The sequence below is a fragment of the Mytilus galloprovincialis genome, chromosome 4 (genome assembly GCF_965363235.1).
Source record: "Mytilus galloprovincialis chromosome 4, xbMytGall1.hap1.1, whole genome shotgun sequence".
Classification (NCBI taxonomy): Eukaryota; Metazoa; Mollusca; class Bivalvia; order Mytilida; family Mytilidae; genus Mytilus; species Mytilus galloprovincialis.
The window spans coordinates 46,150,058-46,171,157 of NC_134841.1; the positions used below are offsets into that span (position 1 = coordinate 46,150,058).

The 21,100-nt window shown below is 31.7% G+C and overlaps 2 protein-coding genes across 10 annotated transcripts in view; one reads left to right on the forward strand and one right to left on the reverse strand.

Annotated features, from left to right (window-relative positions):
• Positions 1-5,193: 5,193 nt before the first annotated feature.
• LOC143072272 (peroxisomal membrane protein 11B-like) lies at positions 5,194-13,042 on the reverse strand. The gene is made up of 3 exons (XM_076247136.1): positions 12,885-13,042; positions 11,012-11,127; positions 5,194-7,742 (listed from the first exon to the last, which is right to left on the reverse strand). Exons 1-3 carry the CDS (start codon positions 12,959-12,961, stop codon positions 7,180-7,182), a joined length of 756 nt encoding a protein of 251 aa, XP_076103251.1. The 5' UTR covers positions 12,962-13,042; the 3' UTR covers positions 5,194-7,179.
• A 76-nt stretch (positions 13,043-13,118) lies between these two features.
• LOC143072270 (WD repeat-containing protein 93-like) overlaps positions 13,119-21,100 on the forward strand; it is a 41,084-nt gene continuing 33,102 nt past the window's right edge. For all 9 annotated transcript variants that reach the window (XM_076247131.1, XM_076247128.1, XM_076247129.1 and 6 more), the window contains exons 1-4: positions 13,119-13,521; positions 15,236-15,437; positions 15,911-15,978; positions 20,315-20,390. In XM_076247131.1, the coding sequence (XP_076103246.1) occupies positions 13,264-13,521; positions 15,236-15,437; positions 15,911-15,978; positions 20,315-20,390 (604 nt within the window). In that variant the 5' untranslated portion in view covers positions 13,119-13,263. The remainder of the gene's footprint in view (positions 13,522-15,235; positions 15,438-15,910; positions 15,979-20,314; positions 20,391-21,100) is intronic.

The window sequence follows — 21,100 nt, forward strand, 5'->3', positions numbered from 1 at the left end:
GGGCCAGCTGAAGGACGCCTCCGGGTGCGGGAATTTCTCGCTACATTGAAGACCTGTTGGTGACCTTCTGCTGTTGTTTTTTTTTTCTATGGTCGGGATGTTGTCTCTTTGGCACATTCCCGATTTCCATTCTCAATTTTATTTAAGTTTGATACAGCTCTAAATTTGGATTGTGATTAAATAGTTGACATAGCATAGGTTTCTGACACAGAATAAATGTGGTCTAAAAACTTAAACTTAAAACATTTTAAATTGGACATTTACCTATTATGGTCCAATATCCAAAATCTAAATACATGGTAGATTCAGCATATCATAGAACCCCAAGAATTCAATTTTTGATGAAATCAAATAATGTTCAATTTTAGACCCTTTAGACCTCAATGTGGACCAATTTGATAACCGGGCCCAAATATTAAAAATCTAAATACATGGTTAGATTCAGCATATTGAAGAACCCCATATATTCAATTTTTGTTGAAATCAAACAAAGTTTAATTTTTGACCCTTTTGACCTTAATGTAGACCAATTTGAAAACGGGACAATACTGTGCAATTGAATATTTCTTGCTATTGCGCAAAACTGTGCAATTGAAAATTTCTTGCTATTGCGCAATATTGTGCAATTAGATATTTTTTGTTATTGTCCAATACTGTGCAATTGAAGATTTCATGCTATTACACAATACTGTGCAATTCAAGATTTCTTGCTATTGCACAATACTGTGCAATTGAAAATTTCTTGCTATTGCACAATACTGTGCAATTGAAGATTTCTTGCTATTGCGGAATGCTGTGCAATCGAAAATTTCTTGCTATTGCACAATACTAAATATAATAATTTTGTACCCCGATTTGGACCAACTAGAAAACTTGGGCCCATAATAAAAAATCTAAGTACATGTATAGATTCAGCATATCAAAGAACCACAGGCACTTGTCTCAGAAAATTTTTTTCCTATATACCTTATCATAACACATGCATAAGAAGAACAGATAGCAGGATTTTCCTTCAGGTTTTAATTTTTAAACGTTACTGTTATATATGTAAAAGACGTACGTTCAAGAGGAAATAACCAAATTATTACTATGACTATGACAATTCCAAACCGCGTACAAAATCATCTTTTTGGCAACAAAAGTAGTTTAACAAAAAAAGCAGTGTTATAATAAGGTATACAGGAATTTTTTTTCTGAGACAAGTGCCTGTGCAAAGAACCCCAAGAATTCAATTTTTGTTAAAATCAAACTAAGTTTAATTTTGGACCCTTTGGACCTTAATGTAGACCAATTTGAAAACAGGACCAAAAATTAAGAATCTGAATACACGGTTAGATTTGGCATATCAAAGAACCCCAATACATTTTTGTAATTCATTTTTAGCTCACCTGGCCCAAAGGGCCAAGTGAGCTTTTCCCATCACTTTGCGTCCGTCGTCGTTAACTTTTACAAAAAATCTTCTTCTTTGAAACTACTGAGCCAAATTAAACCAAACTTGGCCACAATCATCATTTAGGTATCAAGTTTAATAAATGTGTCCGGTGACGCGGTCAACCAACCAAGATGGCCACCATGTCTAAAAATAGAACATAGGAGTAAAATGCAGTTTTTGGCTTATAACTCAAAAACCAAAGCATTTAGAGCAAATCTGACATGGGGTAAAATTGTTTATCAGGTCAAGATGTATATGCCCTGAATGATGAATCGGACAACCCGTTGTTGGGTTGCTGCCCCTGAATCGGTAATTTTAAGGAAATTTTGCTGTTTTTGGTTATTATCTTGAATACTATTATAGATAGAGATAAACTGTGAACAGCAATAATGTTCAGCAAAGTAAGATTTACAAATAAGTCAACATGACCGAAATGGTCAATTGACCTCCTAAGGAGTTATTGTCCTTTATAGCCAATTTTTAACAATTTTCATAAAATTTGTAAATTTTTATTAACATTTTCCACTGAAACTACTGGGCCAAGTTCATTATAGATAAAGATAATTGTAAGCAGCAAGACTGTTTAGTAAAGTAAGATGTACAAACACATCACCATCACCAAAACACAATTTTGTCATGAATCCATCTGCTTCCTTTGTTTAATATGCACATAGATCAAGGTGAGCGACACAGGCTCTTTAGAGTTTAATTTTGGCCTCTTCTGGCCCGTAATTGGTTGGGACCAAAACTCCCAAAATCAATCCCAACCTTCCTTTTGTGGTCAAAAACTTTGTGTTAAAATTTCATAGATTTCTATTAACTTACACTAAAGTTATTGTGCAAAAACCAAGAAAAATGCTTATTTGGGCCTCTTTTTGGCCCCTAATTCCTAAACTGTTGAGACCAAAACACCCCAAATTAATCCCAACCTTCCTTTTATGGTCATAAACCTTGTGTTTAAATTTTATAGATAAATTTTTATAAAGTAAGAGTACCAAAACCAAATGTCTTCGGACGACGACGACGCCAACGTGATACCAATATACGACCAAAATATTTTCAATTTTTGCGGTCGTATAAAAATGTCTTGCCTGTTTCACTGACCACTGATTTTATGTTTCATTACACGTATCTCAAAAACTTATCAGTCTTTGAGATCCATGACAATGGGTCATAGTCAGATAAGTCCTGTCAAACAAACGTGTACACCTCACAATTATTCCATACACCAATCATGCATGAACTTATTGTTTATGGTAATTGAAAAAGACAAAAATCCAAAAACTTAACATTGACCAATGAACTATGAAAATGAGGTCAATGTCAGATGATACCCAACAGACAGACATGTACACCTTTCATATATTCCATTCATCAAATATGACTGACCTATTGATATAAGTATTTGAAAAGCAGACAATAAACAAAAATATCATAACATTGACATTGAACAAGTAAAAAGAGGTCAAGGTAAGACAGACAGTTACACTAATTTACAACCATTTCATATACCAAATATAATTGACCTATTGCTTCTATATTACATGTAATTGAAAAAACAGACCAAAACACAAAAGCTTAACATTAACCAAATGCAACGAAATGACCAAAATTATTTCTGTTAAAAAATAAAATTTGTCCTAAATCCCAATTCCACGTTTAGGACAAACACTTTCAGTTTAAGACTAGACTGACAAATATGACCGTGCCCGGACCCTTGCCAATGAACCATGAAAACATGGCTGGAGTCAAATGAAACCTGCCGTACTGGCATGTACCCCTACTTCTTATAGCATCTTGAGTTACAGACCTAATCATGTAACTTTAACCTTGATCATTGATCCATGAAATGAAGTCTTGGTCAGGTGAACTCTGTCTCACAGAAATGAAGACATTGCAATGAATCCAAATATAAAATTACTAATAATAAATGAGAAATTGGCATGACAAAGGAAACCATAAGTTTTTTTCAAGCAGTCGCTGAACCATAAGAATAAGGTCAAAGACAATAGAAATATGACAGGCGGAAACCTTGTAACATATGGTATCTGCATACAATGTATTCTCCCTTCAGATATATAAAGCTTTGTACCAATAGTTTACAGTGTTGCCTGATAGAAATCCATGTCTGGCAACAAAACGACAAAAAGCCAGACAAAAATCACTGAGTTTAAACAAAAGTGTTCTATCCATACCTGCCAACTTTTCAAAATGCCCATGGGGGTTTTATGTGAAAGATGGTTCTTATAGTCCTACAAAACCTTCAAGGGGGCCTTCAAATATATTCTAATGTGGATTTTTGGTTTCTTCGTGCTTTAACAAGCCCATAGCCATTGTTAAGTTAATTGTTTTCTTTAAACTAGTGGACAAAATTGCTTTTACAAAATTTCAACTTGGGAGCCTCCATGGGGGAAATCCCCGCAAAAAGTGACAGTTGGCGGGTATGTCTATCTGAAAATAATCTCTATCAGAGGCGGATTTAGAGGGGGGGCCCAGGGGGCCCGGGCCCCCCCTTTTTGGGAAAAAAATTGGTTGCTTATATAGGGAATCACTGAAGCGTGACTGGAGCGGGCCCCCTCTTAGCGCAGTCAGTGGGCCCCCACTTGTGAAAATTTCTAGATCCGCCAGTGTCTATGATGCATAATTGCTAATCATATCTGTATAAATTTGATAATTCAAAATGTTTCAGTAAAATGTCTAGAAAAACCTTAGTGTGACCTACTTTCTTGTTGTCTAAAAAATTGGCTGACCAATGAATGCATGATGTGCAAACAAGAAAGCCTTGGTGATGGTGCGCAATAAAGAAAGTACCACATTTACCATTGAAACGTGAAATTAATGTGAAACTATTGGAATTTTCTTAATTTTATTATTAATATGCTGCCATTTGTATAAAATTAAAAACATTCATATAAATTAAAATAATTATGGATAAGCATGAATGTGGCATAGATACATCATCATAAATCTGAATAAATATATTGAACTCAATTTAATAAATGAAAACAAATAAATGTACAGAATGTATTCAGAAGAGGTGATATATAACTACCAATTGATTTTCATTTTTCAACCATTAAGGTTTTTATATTACTACAGCAACTTTAACAGCATGCTTGACTTACAACTAAGATTTTAAATTATTTGCAGCCTGACTAAGCATATTCAATAGTTGTAGAAACATGATTGTCATAAAAAAAATCCACTAAGTGATGAAAACTTTTGATTAGCAAGCATTATTATTTATCAAAAGGTACTACAATGTAATACTACTGAGGCAACTTTTTTGCCTTGGGCATACTTGAGGGTGTGTATTCTGTAATTTTAAAGGCCATTTTTCTCTATCGTTCATGATTTATACTTATTGCTTATTTTTCTCTCTTTTTTTATATTAGGAACCTATTATTTCTATTTTTTGGTCCCTTTTGTCCTTTCTTTATATTTTTTGCCCATTATTCTCTAATCTGTAGACCACAATCCACAATGACTTATATATGTACATCATGTAAAGATCTCATACTGTGGATTTATTTTATTTTTGGATACCAATTTTCTTGAAATGAGGAAAACTTGTTTTTTTCATGGATTTTCCAAAAGTCGGTATTGCAGCCTTTAAAAAATGTGTACTTCATGAAAATAGGTATCCCAAGAATAATAATATATCCACTATACACCTTCCAAATGGCTGGTGATCATGAATACTGTTTTTAAAGACAGACTCAATCAGAAGGAAGCCGCATAGGTCAGTCAGCCCCCCCCCCCCCCCCCTTATGAAAAGTTCTGGATCTGCCACTGGAAGGCTATCTTGGAAACCATTTATAATTATAGATTACCCTCTGATGATATATTGATTTTATGCAAAATAGAAATATATATGACAAAAGAAAATCTAAGTAATACAAAGTATAAGGACTTGCATGTAAGTGATTTTGTTATCTTATGATTATAAAGCTAAATTAGCTGATGAATCACATACTTGCAGAGGCGGATTTAGGAAGGGGGCCCTGGGACCCCGGGCCCCCCTTTTTGGGAAAAACATTGGTTGCTTATATAGGGAATCATTGAAGCGTGACTGAAGCGGGCCCCCTCTTACATTTTAGGTCAGTCAGTGGGCCCCCACTTATGAAAATTTTTGGATCCGCCACTGACTTGAATATATTTAGCACAATCAGCACATGCATAATAGGAATCAATGTAATAATGTTAGAATAATTAATTGTATGGAACAATTTTGTAAAATATACAAAGCACATTGTATACTTAGGTGAAAAAATACTGCAAATCACAAAAAGATATCAAAATGGGAAAATGTAATTTAACACTTTTTCTGACAAGCTTGCAAAAAACATGGTACTATTCTCCATGAATCTTCAAATCAAAATAATATTTCACACTGTAACATTCAAGAAAATGGTAAACATTACTGTGTTAACTATAATTACAAATATGAGATGAATAAAGCTGAAAAAGTGATTTTTAAGGAAAGTAATAACCTGAGGATAGAGAATTTTCAATAATGTAATTACTTGTACAGTTTTCTCCCCAGGACATTTTAGCATCATTGTAATGTGATGCTATATTTGTAAATGTGATGCTATATTTGTAAATGTGAGGCTATATTTGTAAATGTGATGCTATATTTGTAAATGTGATCCTATATTTCTGAATGTGATGCTATATTTCTGAATTTGATGCTATCTGAATTGATTTCTTATAGATTGTGTTATGGATGTGATGCTACAATTTTTAAAAACATTATGGTATTTCAAATTTCTTTTTTTTAACAAGGATGCTATATGAAATATCTGGTGATAACACTGCTTGTATATCTGTTTATTTCAACAAAAACAAAGGAGAAGAAATGTCCAGATTTTTTTGTTTATGAATGGGTTTCAGAGGCAGATTTAGAGGGTTTTTCAGGGGGCCTGCCCCCCTCTTTTCTGGGAAAAAAATGGTTGATTATATAGGGAATCACTGAAGCATGACTGGAGTGGGTCCCCTCTTAGGTCCCCACTTATGAAAAAAATTCTGGATCCGCCACTGGGTTTAAAGTATTTCTTTGCATGACATATAACATTATAACACTTAGAATGTAGTGGATTTCATTTCATACCATACTATGTACATGTATCATCATAATAACAAATTATAAAAAAAATAATCAGACTGTGATACTTTCATCTTTTTCACTAACAATAGTACCCAGCAATTCAAAATTGATCACCACTGGGAAGTTTCCTATCTAGCACAGGAAGATTTACAACAAAGTTCTAACAGCATCTTTTAAAAATGTTATAGTCATACTAACATTTTTAATTCTTAAAAGCATTTGTGCATACTCCTTTGTAATGTGGACACCTTTCCATAAACTGAGGAAGACTATACTGCTACATTGTTATTTTTTAAGTTTCTGAAGCACAATAAATTAAATGGGTGTTTGTCATTCTGTTGGGTATTATAAAAACATGTACATAAATCGTAAAAATCTTGCTATACAGACTTGATTTCTTGACCATATAAGACAAAAAATTCTGGTTTTGGTGATCTTGATATCTTTGTAATCCCATATTTACTTATTTTGTAAACATAATATTGATGACATTGTGGTAGATAAAAGTTTAGCATATCAGTAATCATGGACAATAAACTTCAATTATTCAATCATTAACAAATAAATTTAACATTTGAAACATTTATATCACAGAAAACATGAATAATATACATGTATCAACAATTTTTTTAGATCTTCAGGGCACCAATTTCAGTATGGGGCTCCAAACTGTGGCAATACCAATAGCTGATGATAGTAACCCCAAGGAGCCTTGAATACCACCTGAAACTTTAATTTTACCTAAAGAATTTAATGGAAGCACCAAATCTGACATATTTTTTACAAAGTCTAAAACAACAGGCTGGTTTTCATAGCAACACTTCTTCAAAATCTGAACTCTTCCCATTGGTTTTCGAGATGTGACATTATGCTCGATTCCGTCATTTATAAACTGGCCTCTACGCTGACGGTTTTCTTGAGCCTTGGCCTCATTCGAAATAATGGACAGAATGTCGTAAGAATTTCTGAGTAAGTTCAAGGTTAAGCTAAATAACCAGCATTGTGATGAATATCTGGACCATTTTTCTTTATCAGCTTTGATGATTCCTAAGTTGTGAGCAAATATGATGTGATCAAATATGAGGAACACTGATTGTGCAATTTTTGACATTGTAATTGTTAATTTCAGCACAGGATCTGATATGTGGATTGTCTTTAAAGCTGCCAGAATGAAGTCTAAACTCTTTCCAAATCTCAGTACTGAAATGATATATTTCTAATTAAAAATCGATCATACATATCTACATGTATAATTGAAATTATTTTTAAAATAAACTATATCTACATGGATACTTGAAATTATTTTTATAATAAACTGTAGAAATATGATCATCCAACATGTCCAAGTGAAATGCAAAGGTATTGAATCAGACAAAGTTTCATTTCTGTATCTTTAAAATTGTGTCTGACATTTTTCTCTATTCTTTATACTTTTGCAGTTACCACCCTATTACCCTCTAGATCTATTTACCAATATCAAACTTCTTTCTCTTCTCTGTCAACCCCAACAAAATCATCATTGTGCAACAAAAAAAAGTCATGTCAACACATGTACACAGAACTTCCTACAAACATGGCACTCGTTTCAATTTTAAAAAATATCTCAAATTGTCAAAAGGAAACAAATAAATTAGTCTCAAACCACAAAAAATTTCAACCCATTAAAAGGAGATACATTGACCTCATACATGTAATAGTATTTTTTTGTGAACAGGCATCACCATTTCAAACACAGCAACTATTGTTGTTTTTTTCCATACATGTAATACAAAACAAATACAAAACAATCCACATGTCAGTTGTAAAAATATGGAACCAGAACTCAAAATAGCACATTATAAACATACATGTACAATGTAGTTTTCTCAATTGCCTTTCAGAGCCTTTTATAGCCAGTGATACAGCTTGGGTTTTTCTTGTTGTTGGAGGCTGTTTTCAGAGCCTTTTATAGCCAGTGATACAGCATGGGTTTTTCTTGTTGTTGGAGGCTGTTTTCAGAGCCTTTTATAGCTAGTGATATTGCATGGGTTTTTCTTGTTGTTGGAGGCTGTTTTCAGAGCCTTTTATAGCCAGTGATACAGCATGGGTTTTTCTTGTTGTTGAAGGCCTTACGGTTATCTGTCATTGCTCAGATCCAACTTTATTTGAACTAAGGAGAAATAGTTGTCTTATTGTCAATCGTACCAGAATTTTTATCATTTTTATATGAAAATTGGAAACACACACATGTTGGTTTCAGTGACGTTTTTTTCAATATGCGCATGTACATGTAGCAAAAGAGAGTATGAAACTTTGTGATTGTGTCCTTTTTAAAATTTTTCTTACAATTGACAAATGTTTTAGCACACAGATATACAGGGTTCAACATGATTCTTTTTTGTCTTTTAATTACAAATGAAATGTTTTTATTGTGTATGGGTTTGTTGAGTGTACTTCTACAATGTTACGTATAGTTAGTTTTGTGGTTGTCATTTGTTGCTTAAATATGTTAATTCTATGATTGTTTTGTAAATTGTACAGTACATAATTCAGGCCATTAGATTTTTATTTGATTTGTTTTAAACATTTAAAGGCATTTAATAGCTTGCTATACAGTATGGGTTTTGGTCATTGTTGAAGGCCATACAATGACCTATAGTGTTTAACATCTATGTCATTTGGTCTCTGGTGCATAGCTGTATATATATAGTCGTCTTATTAGCAATCATACACATCTTCTTATTTTGAAATTCTATAATGCGTAGGATTGTTTCAGTGGATTAAAATATGGCTTATTTATATATGTATTAAAACCAGATGCTCCACAGGGTGCAGCTTTATACGACCGCAGAGTTCGAACCCTCAACAGTTGGGGCAAGTATGGACACAACATTCAAGCTTGATACAGCTCTGAATTTGGATTGTGATTAAATAGTTGACACAACATAGGTTTCTGACACAGAATGAATATGGTCTAAAATAAGAACTTAAACTTAAAAACTTTAAAATTTTTAAATTGGACATTTACATATTATGGTCCAATATCCAAAATCTAAATACATTTTTACATGGTTAGATTCAGCATATCAAAGAACCCCAAGAATTCAATTTTGGATGAAATCAAATAAAGTTCAATTTTGGATCCTTTAGACCTCAATGTGGACCAATTTGATAACTGGGCCCAAATAACAAAAATCTTAATACATGATTAGATTCAGCATTTATCAAATAACCCCATATATTCAATTTTTGTTGAAATCAAACAAAGTTTAATTTTGGACCCCGATTTGGACCAACTTTAAAACTGGGCCTATAATAAAAAATCTAAATACATGTTTAGATTCAGCATATCAAAGAACCCCAAGGATTCAATTTTTGTTGATATCAAACAAAGTTTAATTTTGGACCAAGATTTGGACCAACTTGAAAACTGGCCCCATAAGCAAAAATCTTAATACATGATTAGATTCAGCATATCAAAGAACCCCAAGGATTCAATTTTTGTTGAAATCAAACAAAGTTTAATTTTGGACCCCGATTTGGACCAACATGAAAACGGCCCATAATCAAAAATCTAAGTACATGTTTAGATTCAGCATATCAAAGAACCCCAAGAACATGAAGAATTCAATTTTTGTTGAAATCAAACAAAGTTTAATTTTTGACCCCGATTAGGACCAACTTGAAAACTGGGCCCATATTATCAAAAATCTAAGTACAAAAATGTACATGTTTAGGTTCAGCATATCAAAGAACCCCAAGAATTCAATTTTTGTTAAAGTCAAACTAACTTTAATTTTGGACCCTTTGAACCTTAATGTAGACCAATTTGAAAACGGGACCAAAAATTAAGAATCTACATACACAAAGAACCCAAATTATTCAATTTTTAATGAAATCAAACAAAGTTTAATTTGGGACTCTTTGGGCCCCTAATTCCTAAACCGTTTCGACCAAAACTTTCAAAATCAATCCCAACCTTCCTTTTATGGTCATAAACCTTGTGTTTAAATTTCATAGATTTCTATTTACTTATACTAAAGTTATGGTGCGAAAGTCATAAACCTTGTGTTTAAATTTCATAGATTTCTATTTACTTATACTAAAGTTATGGTGCGAAAACCAAGAAAAATGCTTATTTGGGCCCTTTTTGGCCCCTAATTCCTAAACTGTAGGGACCAAAACTCCCAAAATCACTCCCAACCTTCCTTTTGTGGTCATAAACCTTGTGTTTAAATTTCATAGATTTCTATTTACTTAAACTAAAGTTATAGTGCGAAAACCAATGTGTCTTCCGACGACGACAACGACGACGCCAACGATCTTACCACTATACGACCGCCAAATTTTTTTGCGGTCGTATAAAAAGTTGTCATAATAGACATGATAGAGGTTATAACAAATTTAATTATTCATACAATTTCAACTTGTTGTTTTGTATTTTTTTTTCGTCGTTCATCAAATATTTAACATGTGCATTGTAACCTTACATTTCCTGGTCATACTCATAGATGTTTCTAATTTTTTCAGCTTTTCCAAGAAATCCAGTTTTCCCTGGTCTGTTTGTAAGTACCAGGATATTAATTTACTTCCATACTGTAATAACCTGAAGATTTAAAGTCAATAAATATATTAATGATACTGTAGTACTTTGGTAAATGTCTTGGCTACCAAATCACCATAATGACACAGACATGACATGTTTTTTTTTGAACCAATTAGGGTGCCTTTTTAACAATCATAATATAACATCTGATCATACATTTTGTATTTAAGTGATTGATACAATATCCTTAAAACAAGCTGAAGGATGTTAAAGTGTTAAAGATACCATGGATGATTGAAGTCAAGCTGAAGGATGTTAAAGTGTTAAAGATACCATGGATGATTGAAATCAGGTTTTGGTCCAGCTGTTTATTAGAGAAGAATCTTTGATTTATGAAATGGCATGCAGGAAATTAAAGTGTTCTACTTTTTTTGTCATATTAGTGTATAAATTTTTCACAGGTAGGCATTCTACAAATATTCTAGTTTATTACTCAAGTTCCACAAAAGTTCAGAAAAGACATGGCTCAAGTGATTCTGCAATGCTGTTCAAGTATTATACAAATGTATTATTATTATTGGTGTATTAATCTGAACATTTTTGTAATGTTACAATCCCATGTCCTATCCTACATGTCCTATATCATTGTATATAAATGTATATATATTTTTATATACATGAATACATGGACCTTTTTAGTGAAATGAATAAATAGGATTAGATTACATGTATCTTACACAGTTACTTTTGCATAGGTACTATTTCTGTACTAATAATCTGTAGTACTGGAAATGTACCTTTAATATTTAGTACTATTTCTTTACTTTAAAATTATTGTAATATTTACATGTAGGTACCTGTATTTTAAAGTACTTGTTTTGTATTAAAAATTTTGGTACAGAAATAATACCAACAGTGATCGCAATATTCAATGTTTAATAATCAAATTTTAAGAGATTTGAAATAGACAAACTGCTGAAAATGTAATGGTGTTACCAAAAATCTGTAGTACTAAGATTTCAAGTACAAATCAAGTACTGTAAAATACATGTACCTAAATATTACAATAATTTTAAGGTACCAAAATTGTACTGAATATCATAGAAGTAAATTTTCAGTACTAGATTTTTGGTACAGAAATAGTACCTATGCAAAAGTAGCTGTGTAATATAATAATATGGTTTAAACCTTTCATATATCAACCAAGTTGACTCTATATCATGCTACATATTATCTATTTATTCATTTATACAGTAAACTGTTATTATGAAATAATGAGTAATGAATATTCTCAAATATTTAAAATAAAACCACACACACTGTAATGCTGCATGTTTCTACATAATGTAAACAACATCTATATATTTATTTTCTTGTTGCTAATTTATTCTTCTTGTCGCTTATAAGTGAGATCCTCAGCAGAGAGACAACTATCAGACTTCCCTTCAGTGCAATTCTTTTTGGGGGAGTGTACAAAATTTGTACATTTTCATTGTTGTTACACTTTTAACTTTATTGAAGCCTTAACGCATGAAAACAAAAAATAATCAACCAAAAAGTAACAACAAATAATTGATTTCATTACAATATCTCATGTCTACTCTGGAAATTATAGTATACTTTTGGTAGATTTTGAACAAGGTCAATTGTCCCAGAAAATGATAGTGACTGCAGATCCAGTTTCTAATATTCTACTTATTGAACTTTTCATAAAAATGGTCCACAACGTCCTACATATTGAACTTTAAGTCAAATTCACTTATTTTCTTTTATTCCACGGCACTTGTGTTTTATCCATTGCCATTAGAAAAGCTCACCTGAAGAACTTGTCTCTTCCATTCGTCTGCGCTCCAAATTTCACAATCTGTGTAGCTAAATCTGAGTGTGAAGACATGGTTAATGAAATTCACACCTACATGTAAATTGAAAGTTGCAAGTTCCTTATCCAGCAAAAAGGGTCAAAGGTTACAACATCGGTACTTCTTGAGAGTCATGTATAAATTCTAACTAAAAGTCCGTTGGCTTTGATTCCGAATGGTGTTTGTTTTCATTTCCGGTAATATGGCCGACTTGGAAACAGAATAATATCCCACAGATTACTCAAATATGCACGGATGATAATTTAACATTACATATGAACATTTAATAACTTTTTTGTTTAAAGTTGGGCCCCAGAACTACAGTTTGTTAAAAAAAATGCCTGTTTACATTAGAAAAAATGTTAATTTTACACCACCATCTTTGGACAGAATTCCACTGGAAGATGAAGATGATTACATTACTGATCCTGACCAACTGAAAGACCCACTACCACAACCATATCGTATGATTGATAAGGTTCTTGGACAGTTAGTGGAAGACGTATGGGATATAGTTGAGTCCAGAGAGAATGAAAGACTTGAGGAGGGCAGAAAAGTTCGACCACCCCGACATGAAAATACAAAAAGTTTAGAGGTAGAAACTAGCATTCACTAGCTTTAGCTAATGCATCTTAAAACAAACAATAATTTGCAGCATTTGTTACTTGCGAAGTGCATGATATCATAAATGAAATAACGGAAATCATGCACCGTAACAGTTATTGCAGTAAAAGTCTCTTAAATTAATTATATATATACATGTATATAAAGATACAGTGACACATGACTAAACCAAATCCTGAATTAACCTAAACCTGTATAAACCAAGCATGTTCTTAAACACTGTCAGTTCAAATTGTATGCATTGTGAGCCTGATAAAACCAATCATCGTCCAAAACCAAACAAAATCTCAAGTCCTGAAGACATGGAAGAGGTTCGGTTTAAGTAGGTATCACTGTATAAAAATTTCAACAAAAGTTCATAAAGATATAACCTAGAAATATGCAGAATCCATCTAATGATATGTTTTTAAAATTTAGCTTGACATCCATTTTCACTGAAGGAGTAATCATTATTGTTAATGGGCCGGCTAAAGTCCGCCTTAGGGTGTAGGATTTTCTTGCTTTGTTGAAGGTGACCCATTGTGGCCTTTGACTGTTTTTAATCTTTGATTGGGTTGTTGTCTCTTTGACTCATTCCCATTTCTATTCTCTATTTTATTTAAGAACTTATTTGTAAGAAACTTACAGAACTGGCAACTTATTGTGAAACTTTTACCATGGTTATTTTGGGAGTAAAAGGTAAAAAAAGTAGTCCACATATTGTTTCCGTTTTCGGATTGACTTTTAGTCATCGACTTCCTTTCTTTCAACAGGTATGAATTTGCCGTTCTAGATCGGCGCACTCCTACATAGTAGGTTGGCTAATGCACTATTTACAAATATACACCCGCATCCACTAAAAACTCATACTAACAAACAATTAGGAACGTGCCACTAATCCACCAATTCTGCGCTATAAACAAATATACACCCGCATCCACTAAAAACTCATATTAACAAACAAAGGAACGTGCCACTAATCCACCAATTCATGCATATATATATATATATATATATATATATATTTATGTATGTAGGCAAGATTTCCGGCTTTTTAACTTTTAATCATTATTTGCATAACTATTCGGGGACAGGACAATTATTTTAACGTTATGATTATACTCCCAATAATATATAGAGATTATCCATATGATATAGCATTGAACGCTGTGGAGAAGCAACTTGAAATTGATAGTTAATAGCAAATACATTTTATTCATAATATGCGTACATGTATGTTCATGAAACCCGAAAATCATGGAAATTAATAGAAAACAAAACAACTGACTTTTGAAAAAAGGGGGATGGCTTAACATAATTGTAGGTGTCTCCAAGTACAATGTACCCATGACTTTTCAATGGCGGATCCAGAATTTTTCATAAATGGGGCCCATTGACTGCCTAAGAGGGGACCAAGCACAAGTCATGCTTCCATGATTCCCTAAAAAATCAAACATTTTCTTTTCAGAAAAGGTGTGGGGCGGGCCCCCTGAAAAACCCTCTGCAGTTTTGTTACCTTTTCTGAAATTCTCCAGAAAATATTTTACAAAAATTCATTGTACAACACTTTGCATACTTTCAACCACGCTCTAAATGCCCATGATTTCACTGGTGTGTTCTAGTATATTTTATGTCAACATACATTTGTACATGTACATTATAGACATTTACACATTATATCTATTTTTTCTTAATTTTTTGTACAGTACCTACGTAAATGTGGATGTATGACAGATAGCGGAGATGGTCTTTACATGTTTATAGGTCATTCTAAAGGAATTATTGTGATAGATGCTAATACTCAGGAGAAAGTGACCCTATGGGAAGAAGACAGAGTAGATCTCCAGTATATCAGGGCACATATAATTGCACCTAATGTATATCTTCTTGTATCTATTGATGATATGGGTAAGATATGATGACTTATATTGATATTTATAAAATAAAATAAATTTTAAATAAAGAAAGAATTAAATAAAATTAAAAATGGAAATGCTTGTTTGCTGGAAGACATGCAAATTCAATTTGACACATTATTCTGACTGTGAGCTAACCACTGTTTGCTCTTATTCCTGAATGCCATGTACATTCATATGGTTAGTCAAGAATGCATTGTACCTTTTAAAATATTTCTTTCTGGTTTTCATCACTCAGAGTTATTTTTCCACTAACCAGGATAACCATTAAAGCATTAAGGATTCACTTGAAATGATATTGTTTAAGACATCCAGATAATTGCTTTCAATGAATTCATGAATTTTAAAAACTAATATTTTAACATTCACAAATCACTGTTATATATCATGTATCAACATATGGAATTAAGTATTCAATTTACTGGTTATTTTAAATATTTAGTTCTTCTTTTTTTTTTTTTTTAGGGTTTTCAAGACTACATGCATTCTCTGGTGATAAACTGTATCTGCTGAAACATTTGAATGAACACCAGGTAATATACATGATAGATTTTATCTTCTTTACAGATTTTATAGCAAAATACACTTTTCCAAAGAGCTCTTTGATTTTATAACATGGAAAGAACACAACTAATTTAAGTACAAAAATTCATAATACTCAGGAAAAATCTACAAAAGATCATATGCATGAATAAAATGAATTCTTGTGCTTATTTAATCATGTGCATTTCTGTTAGTAGTTTATGGTTATTGTAAATTTGTTGTAAATTTGATATATTTTAACTAAAATGTAAATATTCTTGTATTCACTTAGATAAATTCAGGTTTCAAATGTATATTAATTCCAAAATGATTGTATTGAAATATTAGATACAACATTTTTAGACCATACTTATCTCAATACAAGTAATGGGCAAGAAATTTCATGTGTTATTTTTACCGATGCAATGCACAATTGGAGATAACCCCTACTTTTCAAACAAAATAGAAAGTCTCTATAAAAGCTCTTAAAAGTGTACAAGACGATCAAACACACTCATTTGAAAGATTGTTTAGGGATATATATCTAGATGTTTTATAACATGTTTCTGTCACATAACAAGTCATAGCATTTTTTATACATGCAATCATGATCAACCATTGTACCATCAATATTCTACCTTTTGTTTGAGACAATCTAACAGTTAGACACTCAGTTGCCATTGAAATAAAGCATATTTTTGTGACTAAACTCAAGGATACAAGATAAGTTGTAAAATACATTTGATATTTTGTAACATTAATGCAGATGCCTTTAAGTACACGTCAATCAAGTAGAACCTCTTTGCAGGTAAGTGTATGATATGACTTTAGGTAGGTCAGGGGGAGTGTATATAAAACTGTCTGTGTATTACTATCAAGGTATTTATTGATTGATCAGATAAAGGGATAATATCTAATTTTGTATTTGAATAACAAAGTTTTGCCCTTGTAATATAATATTCTATTGAAACCTTCCCTTGCAACAACAAAAATGCATATCAAATCCAGGAGGAAAGATTGCTCAGTATAGCTTTTTATAGTAATATAAATTGAAGATGGGGAAAAATTACCCTTATAATTAATCAGTTGGTGCAGCTTTTTTTTCTATTACATATCTTGAAAGTTTAATATAAGGAAATAATCCTTATATATTAATTGTTTGTCTCCCCTTTTAATTTTCTCTTTCATGTGCTGACAATGTTTTATTCTGTTGTATTTTATTGTTTAATTTCCATAAAAGAAAAATCATTGCAATCATTGTATGAAATTTAAAATCAGCAACGGTCCATAATTGGTCAAATGAAGAATTTCTGTTTCTATTTCTATCTCTTTTTAGGAATGGTTTAATGTAATTAAAATTAAAATGTATATCTTTGTTCCAAAGATGGTGGTGGGGGGTGAGGGGCAGGTGCTGTATTTTAAAATTTTTTTTTTACATCTCTTTGTAAATAATTCATTTTTCTTGGTAACTACAAGTCAATATAGCAACTTATAAAGTTTTTTCAAGGGTCTTAGCTATTGAAGTGTTTGCTATATACTCTTTACATTTTTAAGTTAATAGATAAGAATAATGCTGTTGAAATAAAGCCTAAATATGAATTTTTGTCACTGTAAGGATAAATCTTGTAAAACATATAGTAATATTATATGACATATTTTGGAACATTAATGCAGATGCCTTTAAGTACACGTCAGTCTAGTAGACTGTCTTTGCAGGTAAGTGTATGATGTGACTATAGGTACGTGAGGAGGAGTGTAGATAAAATGTATTACTGTCAACCTAGATGTATAATATCTACATGTATATAACTAGATTTATTTCACTTGACTGGGCGGAGTTTAAGAAGTTCGCTTATTAAAGACAAGTCCATCTATAGACAGGAGTTTTGAGATAAACTCGTCAATGAAGTGTCCAGTTATTCACCCCAAATTACACACTCAGTTCTTTTGAATGTGCGTTTAGCGACACTGATGGGGGATTAATATTCAATAATAATTATTACGGTAATTATCCTTATCACACACATCTTCACATAGACTGTCCTTATGCAAATTAAAAAATAAGCTCCGCCCTATCAGTTGAAATAACATTGGTAATATTTCCTTAATCAAAAGGAAGGAATATCTTGTATACTGTCTTGTACCTGGATAAAGGAGGAATTTTATTATTTTAGAAACTGAAAAATATTATTCATTTTACAAAGGTTTCATCATCATATTTATATTTTGTTGTTAAGAAATATAATTTGATTTATGTGTATTTATAGTGAGAAAAAAAATATGGCAACAAAATCTTAGCAATAAAAACTTTGGTTTATATGTTTTTTCCATGGAATGATTAAAAGCTTCGAATTATGACTTTAATATGTTTTCTGTGTTAAAAAATTGTAATAAAATTTGATGTTAATCAGTTGCACTCATGATGTTGGGTCATTGATGGTAAAATTATAATAAAGTTTTATTTGATATAACAGGTATCAGGTTTTGCTTTAATAAATGATCAAACACTAACCAATCATTTTCAAATAATTCTTTTGTTTATACTTTAAAGATTATATAAAAGTAAAATATTTTACACTATTTGATTTATGGGAATTACTCTCATTAAAAATCACATTAGTAATGTATGGTGTATGAATCTGTTATACAAAAAAAAGGTCCAACAACACATTTCCTTTTTTTTTCACAGCTAGTAAAAACAATTTAATTAAGAAATAATTGATGCAAGCTATACTTTATTGTAGTTTTAACATGATTGGCATTATATTTATGAATATTTTTGCCCTAGCCATAGTGAGGGCTATAAAATAACACGAATATAATGCCTACCCATGTTAAAACTACAATTAAGTATAGCTTGCATCAATTATTTCGATTCTGATTAGGACAATTAAGGTAATTTATATGTCCAATGTGTATAAGGGCAAAGCGATTGTGTAGGCTCTTCAATGAACCTCCCTTTTTTGTTTGTAAAGAAGCAAACAGCTAGCACTGTGATTTTTAAGAGGGAGGAGTTTTTGAACAGCCAGCATGAACGTTTGTCGTATCTAGGTCAAATATGTCAATTTCAGAATGCAACGCATTACAGTCATAATAAATGAATAAGAAACAACATGTGCATCATATAAGAGTTTGGAAGCATTTAAAGTTAATGAAATATATTAAATGCATGCCAATTTGATAAAATTCATTATTCTGCAGTTGTCAATATACACATGTGCAAAAAAAAATATTGGATTTAGAGCATGGGTTTATTCATAAAGCGAAAGAAGCCCGTCATATTAGAATGTTTCATTTAGAAATTCACCAAATTGCAAATTGAAGACAACATTTAGCCTTCAGTGCTCACAAGCACTTTGATAACTCTATGTCCTCAGCTGACCCTTAAAATTCTTTGGTGTAAACTGTGGACATAATATAAATGGTTACTACTAGTATGAAAAATAAAAATACATCAAGTGTTGAATCCAGAATTGTTTAGTCAGAACTGAGGAAAATCATAGAAATAACCATTATCAAGGTTTGTCATCTAAGATCATCTGTGAAAAATAGTATCCTTCATTTCTTATTTGGACATGACCAAATACAACTTCTTTGGGACAATAGAGAACACAAGAATATGCAAAAAACAACCACTAAACATTTAAATGCGTTTTATTTGCATATAACATAACAATTCAGATACAAGAAGGAACAAATAAACATGTAAAATATAACAACAATCACGTTTATGCTATGAAAATATTTTTCCTCCTGACCAACTGGTTTCTACGAGTCTAAAGAATAATGTAGTTGTACATAATATCACACGCCTTTTCAGAAAAAACCTGCATACTTTACATATCAAAAGACAGTTTTCGTATTTTTTATGGTCAACTAATTTTTCTCACTAGAAATCTGCATTCATAACAAAATATGTACAATGATTGTGCAATTTATACAAATGCTGATGCATTTAGTGCTTAAAGATGAATCATTTGATTATGTCAAATACTATAGTTATAAAAAGTAGTGGTAGTAAGTTTTTGACCTCCAAAATTTTGCAAATTACTGACACAAGTAGGGGATTTGGGGATAGATTAAGCAATAGTGAGTATCAGCTGATTTTCTTCACGTCCCTGTAAGAATTTTCTTTTTTTAATCAACACCTTCTTATACCTTGATCAGCTGGATGACATTATAATTGATAACATGTCAAATGATATTGCCTTCATCAAATTAGACAATTTCTGCCAATATTTTGTGTTTTATTTTCAAACTGTGGGTAACATAAATTTTTTTGTTGTTTAGAAATATCGTATACTGAAAACTCTTATAAAAAAAATGAATATTGTTTATTTTTTTTAGGAAGGAACAGATAAAATGATCATCAGCAAATGTAAAGCATCAAAGGAAGGAGATTATTTGGGTGTTGTTTTTGAAAGTAAGTTCTTAATTGTTAAAGTATCCTAATATCAAATGTTTAAAATAAGTATTCTGATATTAAATGTAAAATAAGTATCCTGATATAAATAGTTATGGAGTACCCACTGTGTGTAATATATGGTTCATAATTATAACAGCCAAATACAAGAGACTCACAAAAACTGTAATACATTTTATGTAGTCAGTTGGTGACTGTAAGGCGTTGTAAAATCCTAATCCTTGAAAGCATAGAATAGAGATAATGATATGCATAACTGACTAGTGACTCACACAACCAATATCCTACAAAATAGCTATAGACACACAGTTAGTGGGTGGCTAACATAAACAAGTCCTTATAAACTGAGAGACACTAGCAAAAAGGTCACAAAAAAGATTGCCTGATAATGCTTATGAATAAGGTTTTCTTTGAATCATCCATACATCGGATGCAACTTTCACAAAAGTCTTATGGCTCTTTATTCACGAATTGTCAAGATTGAGAAGAATAAGAACATGACTTATGGTGCAGACACCTCCTCAGTCATGGTCGGTTGACTTTCAAAACAGTTGCTTATATTAAATGATAAAGAGCCATTTCCAACAATTCGTATATGGTAAGGGAACTAGTTTTTTTCTAGTGTGGAAAACACTTACAAAGATGTTTTTTGTTTCTTGTAAATGAAAGATATAAGTTATTTCAGTTCAGTATTTTTACATTTTTTTTAA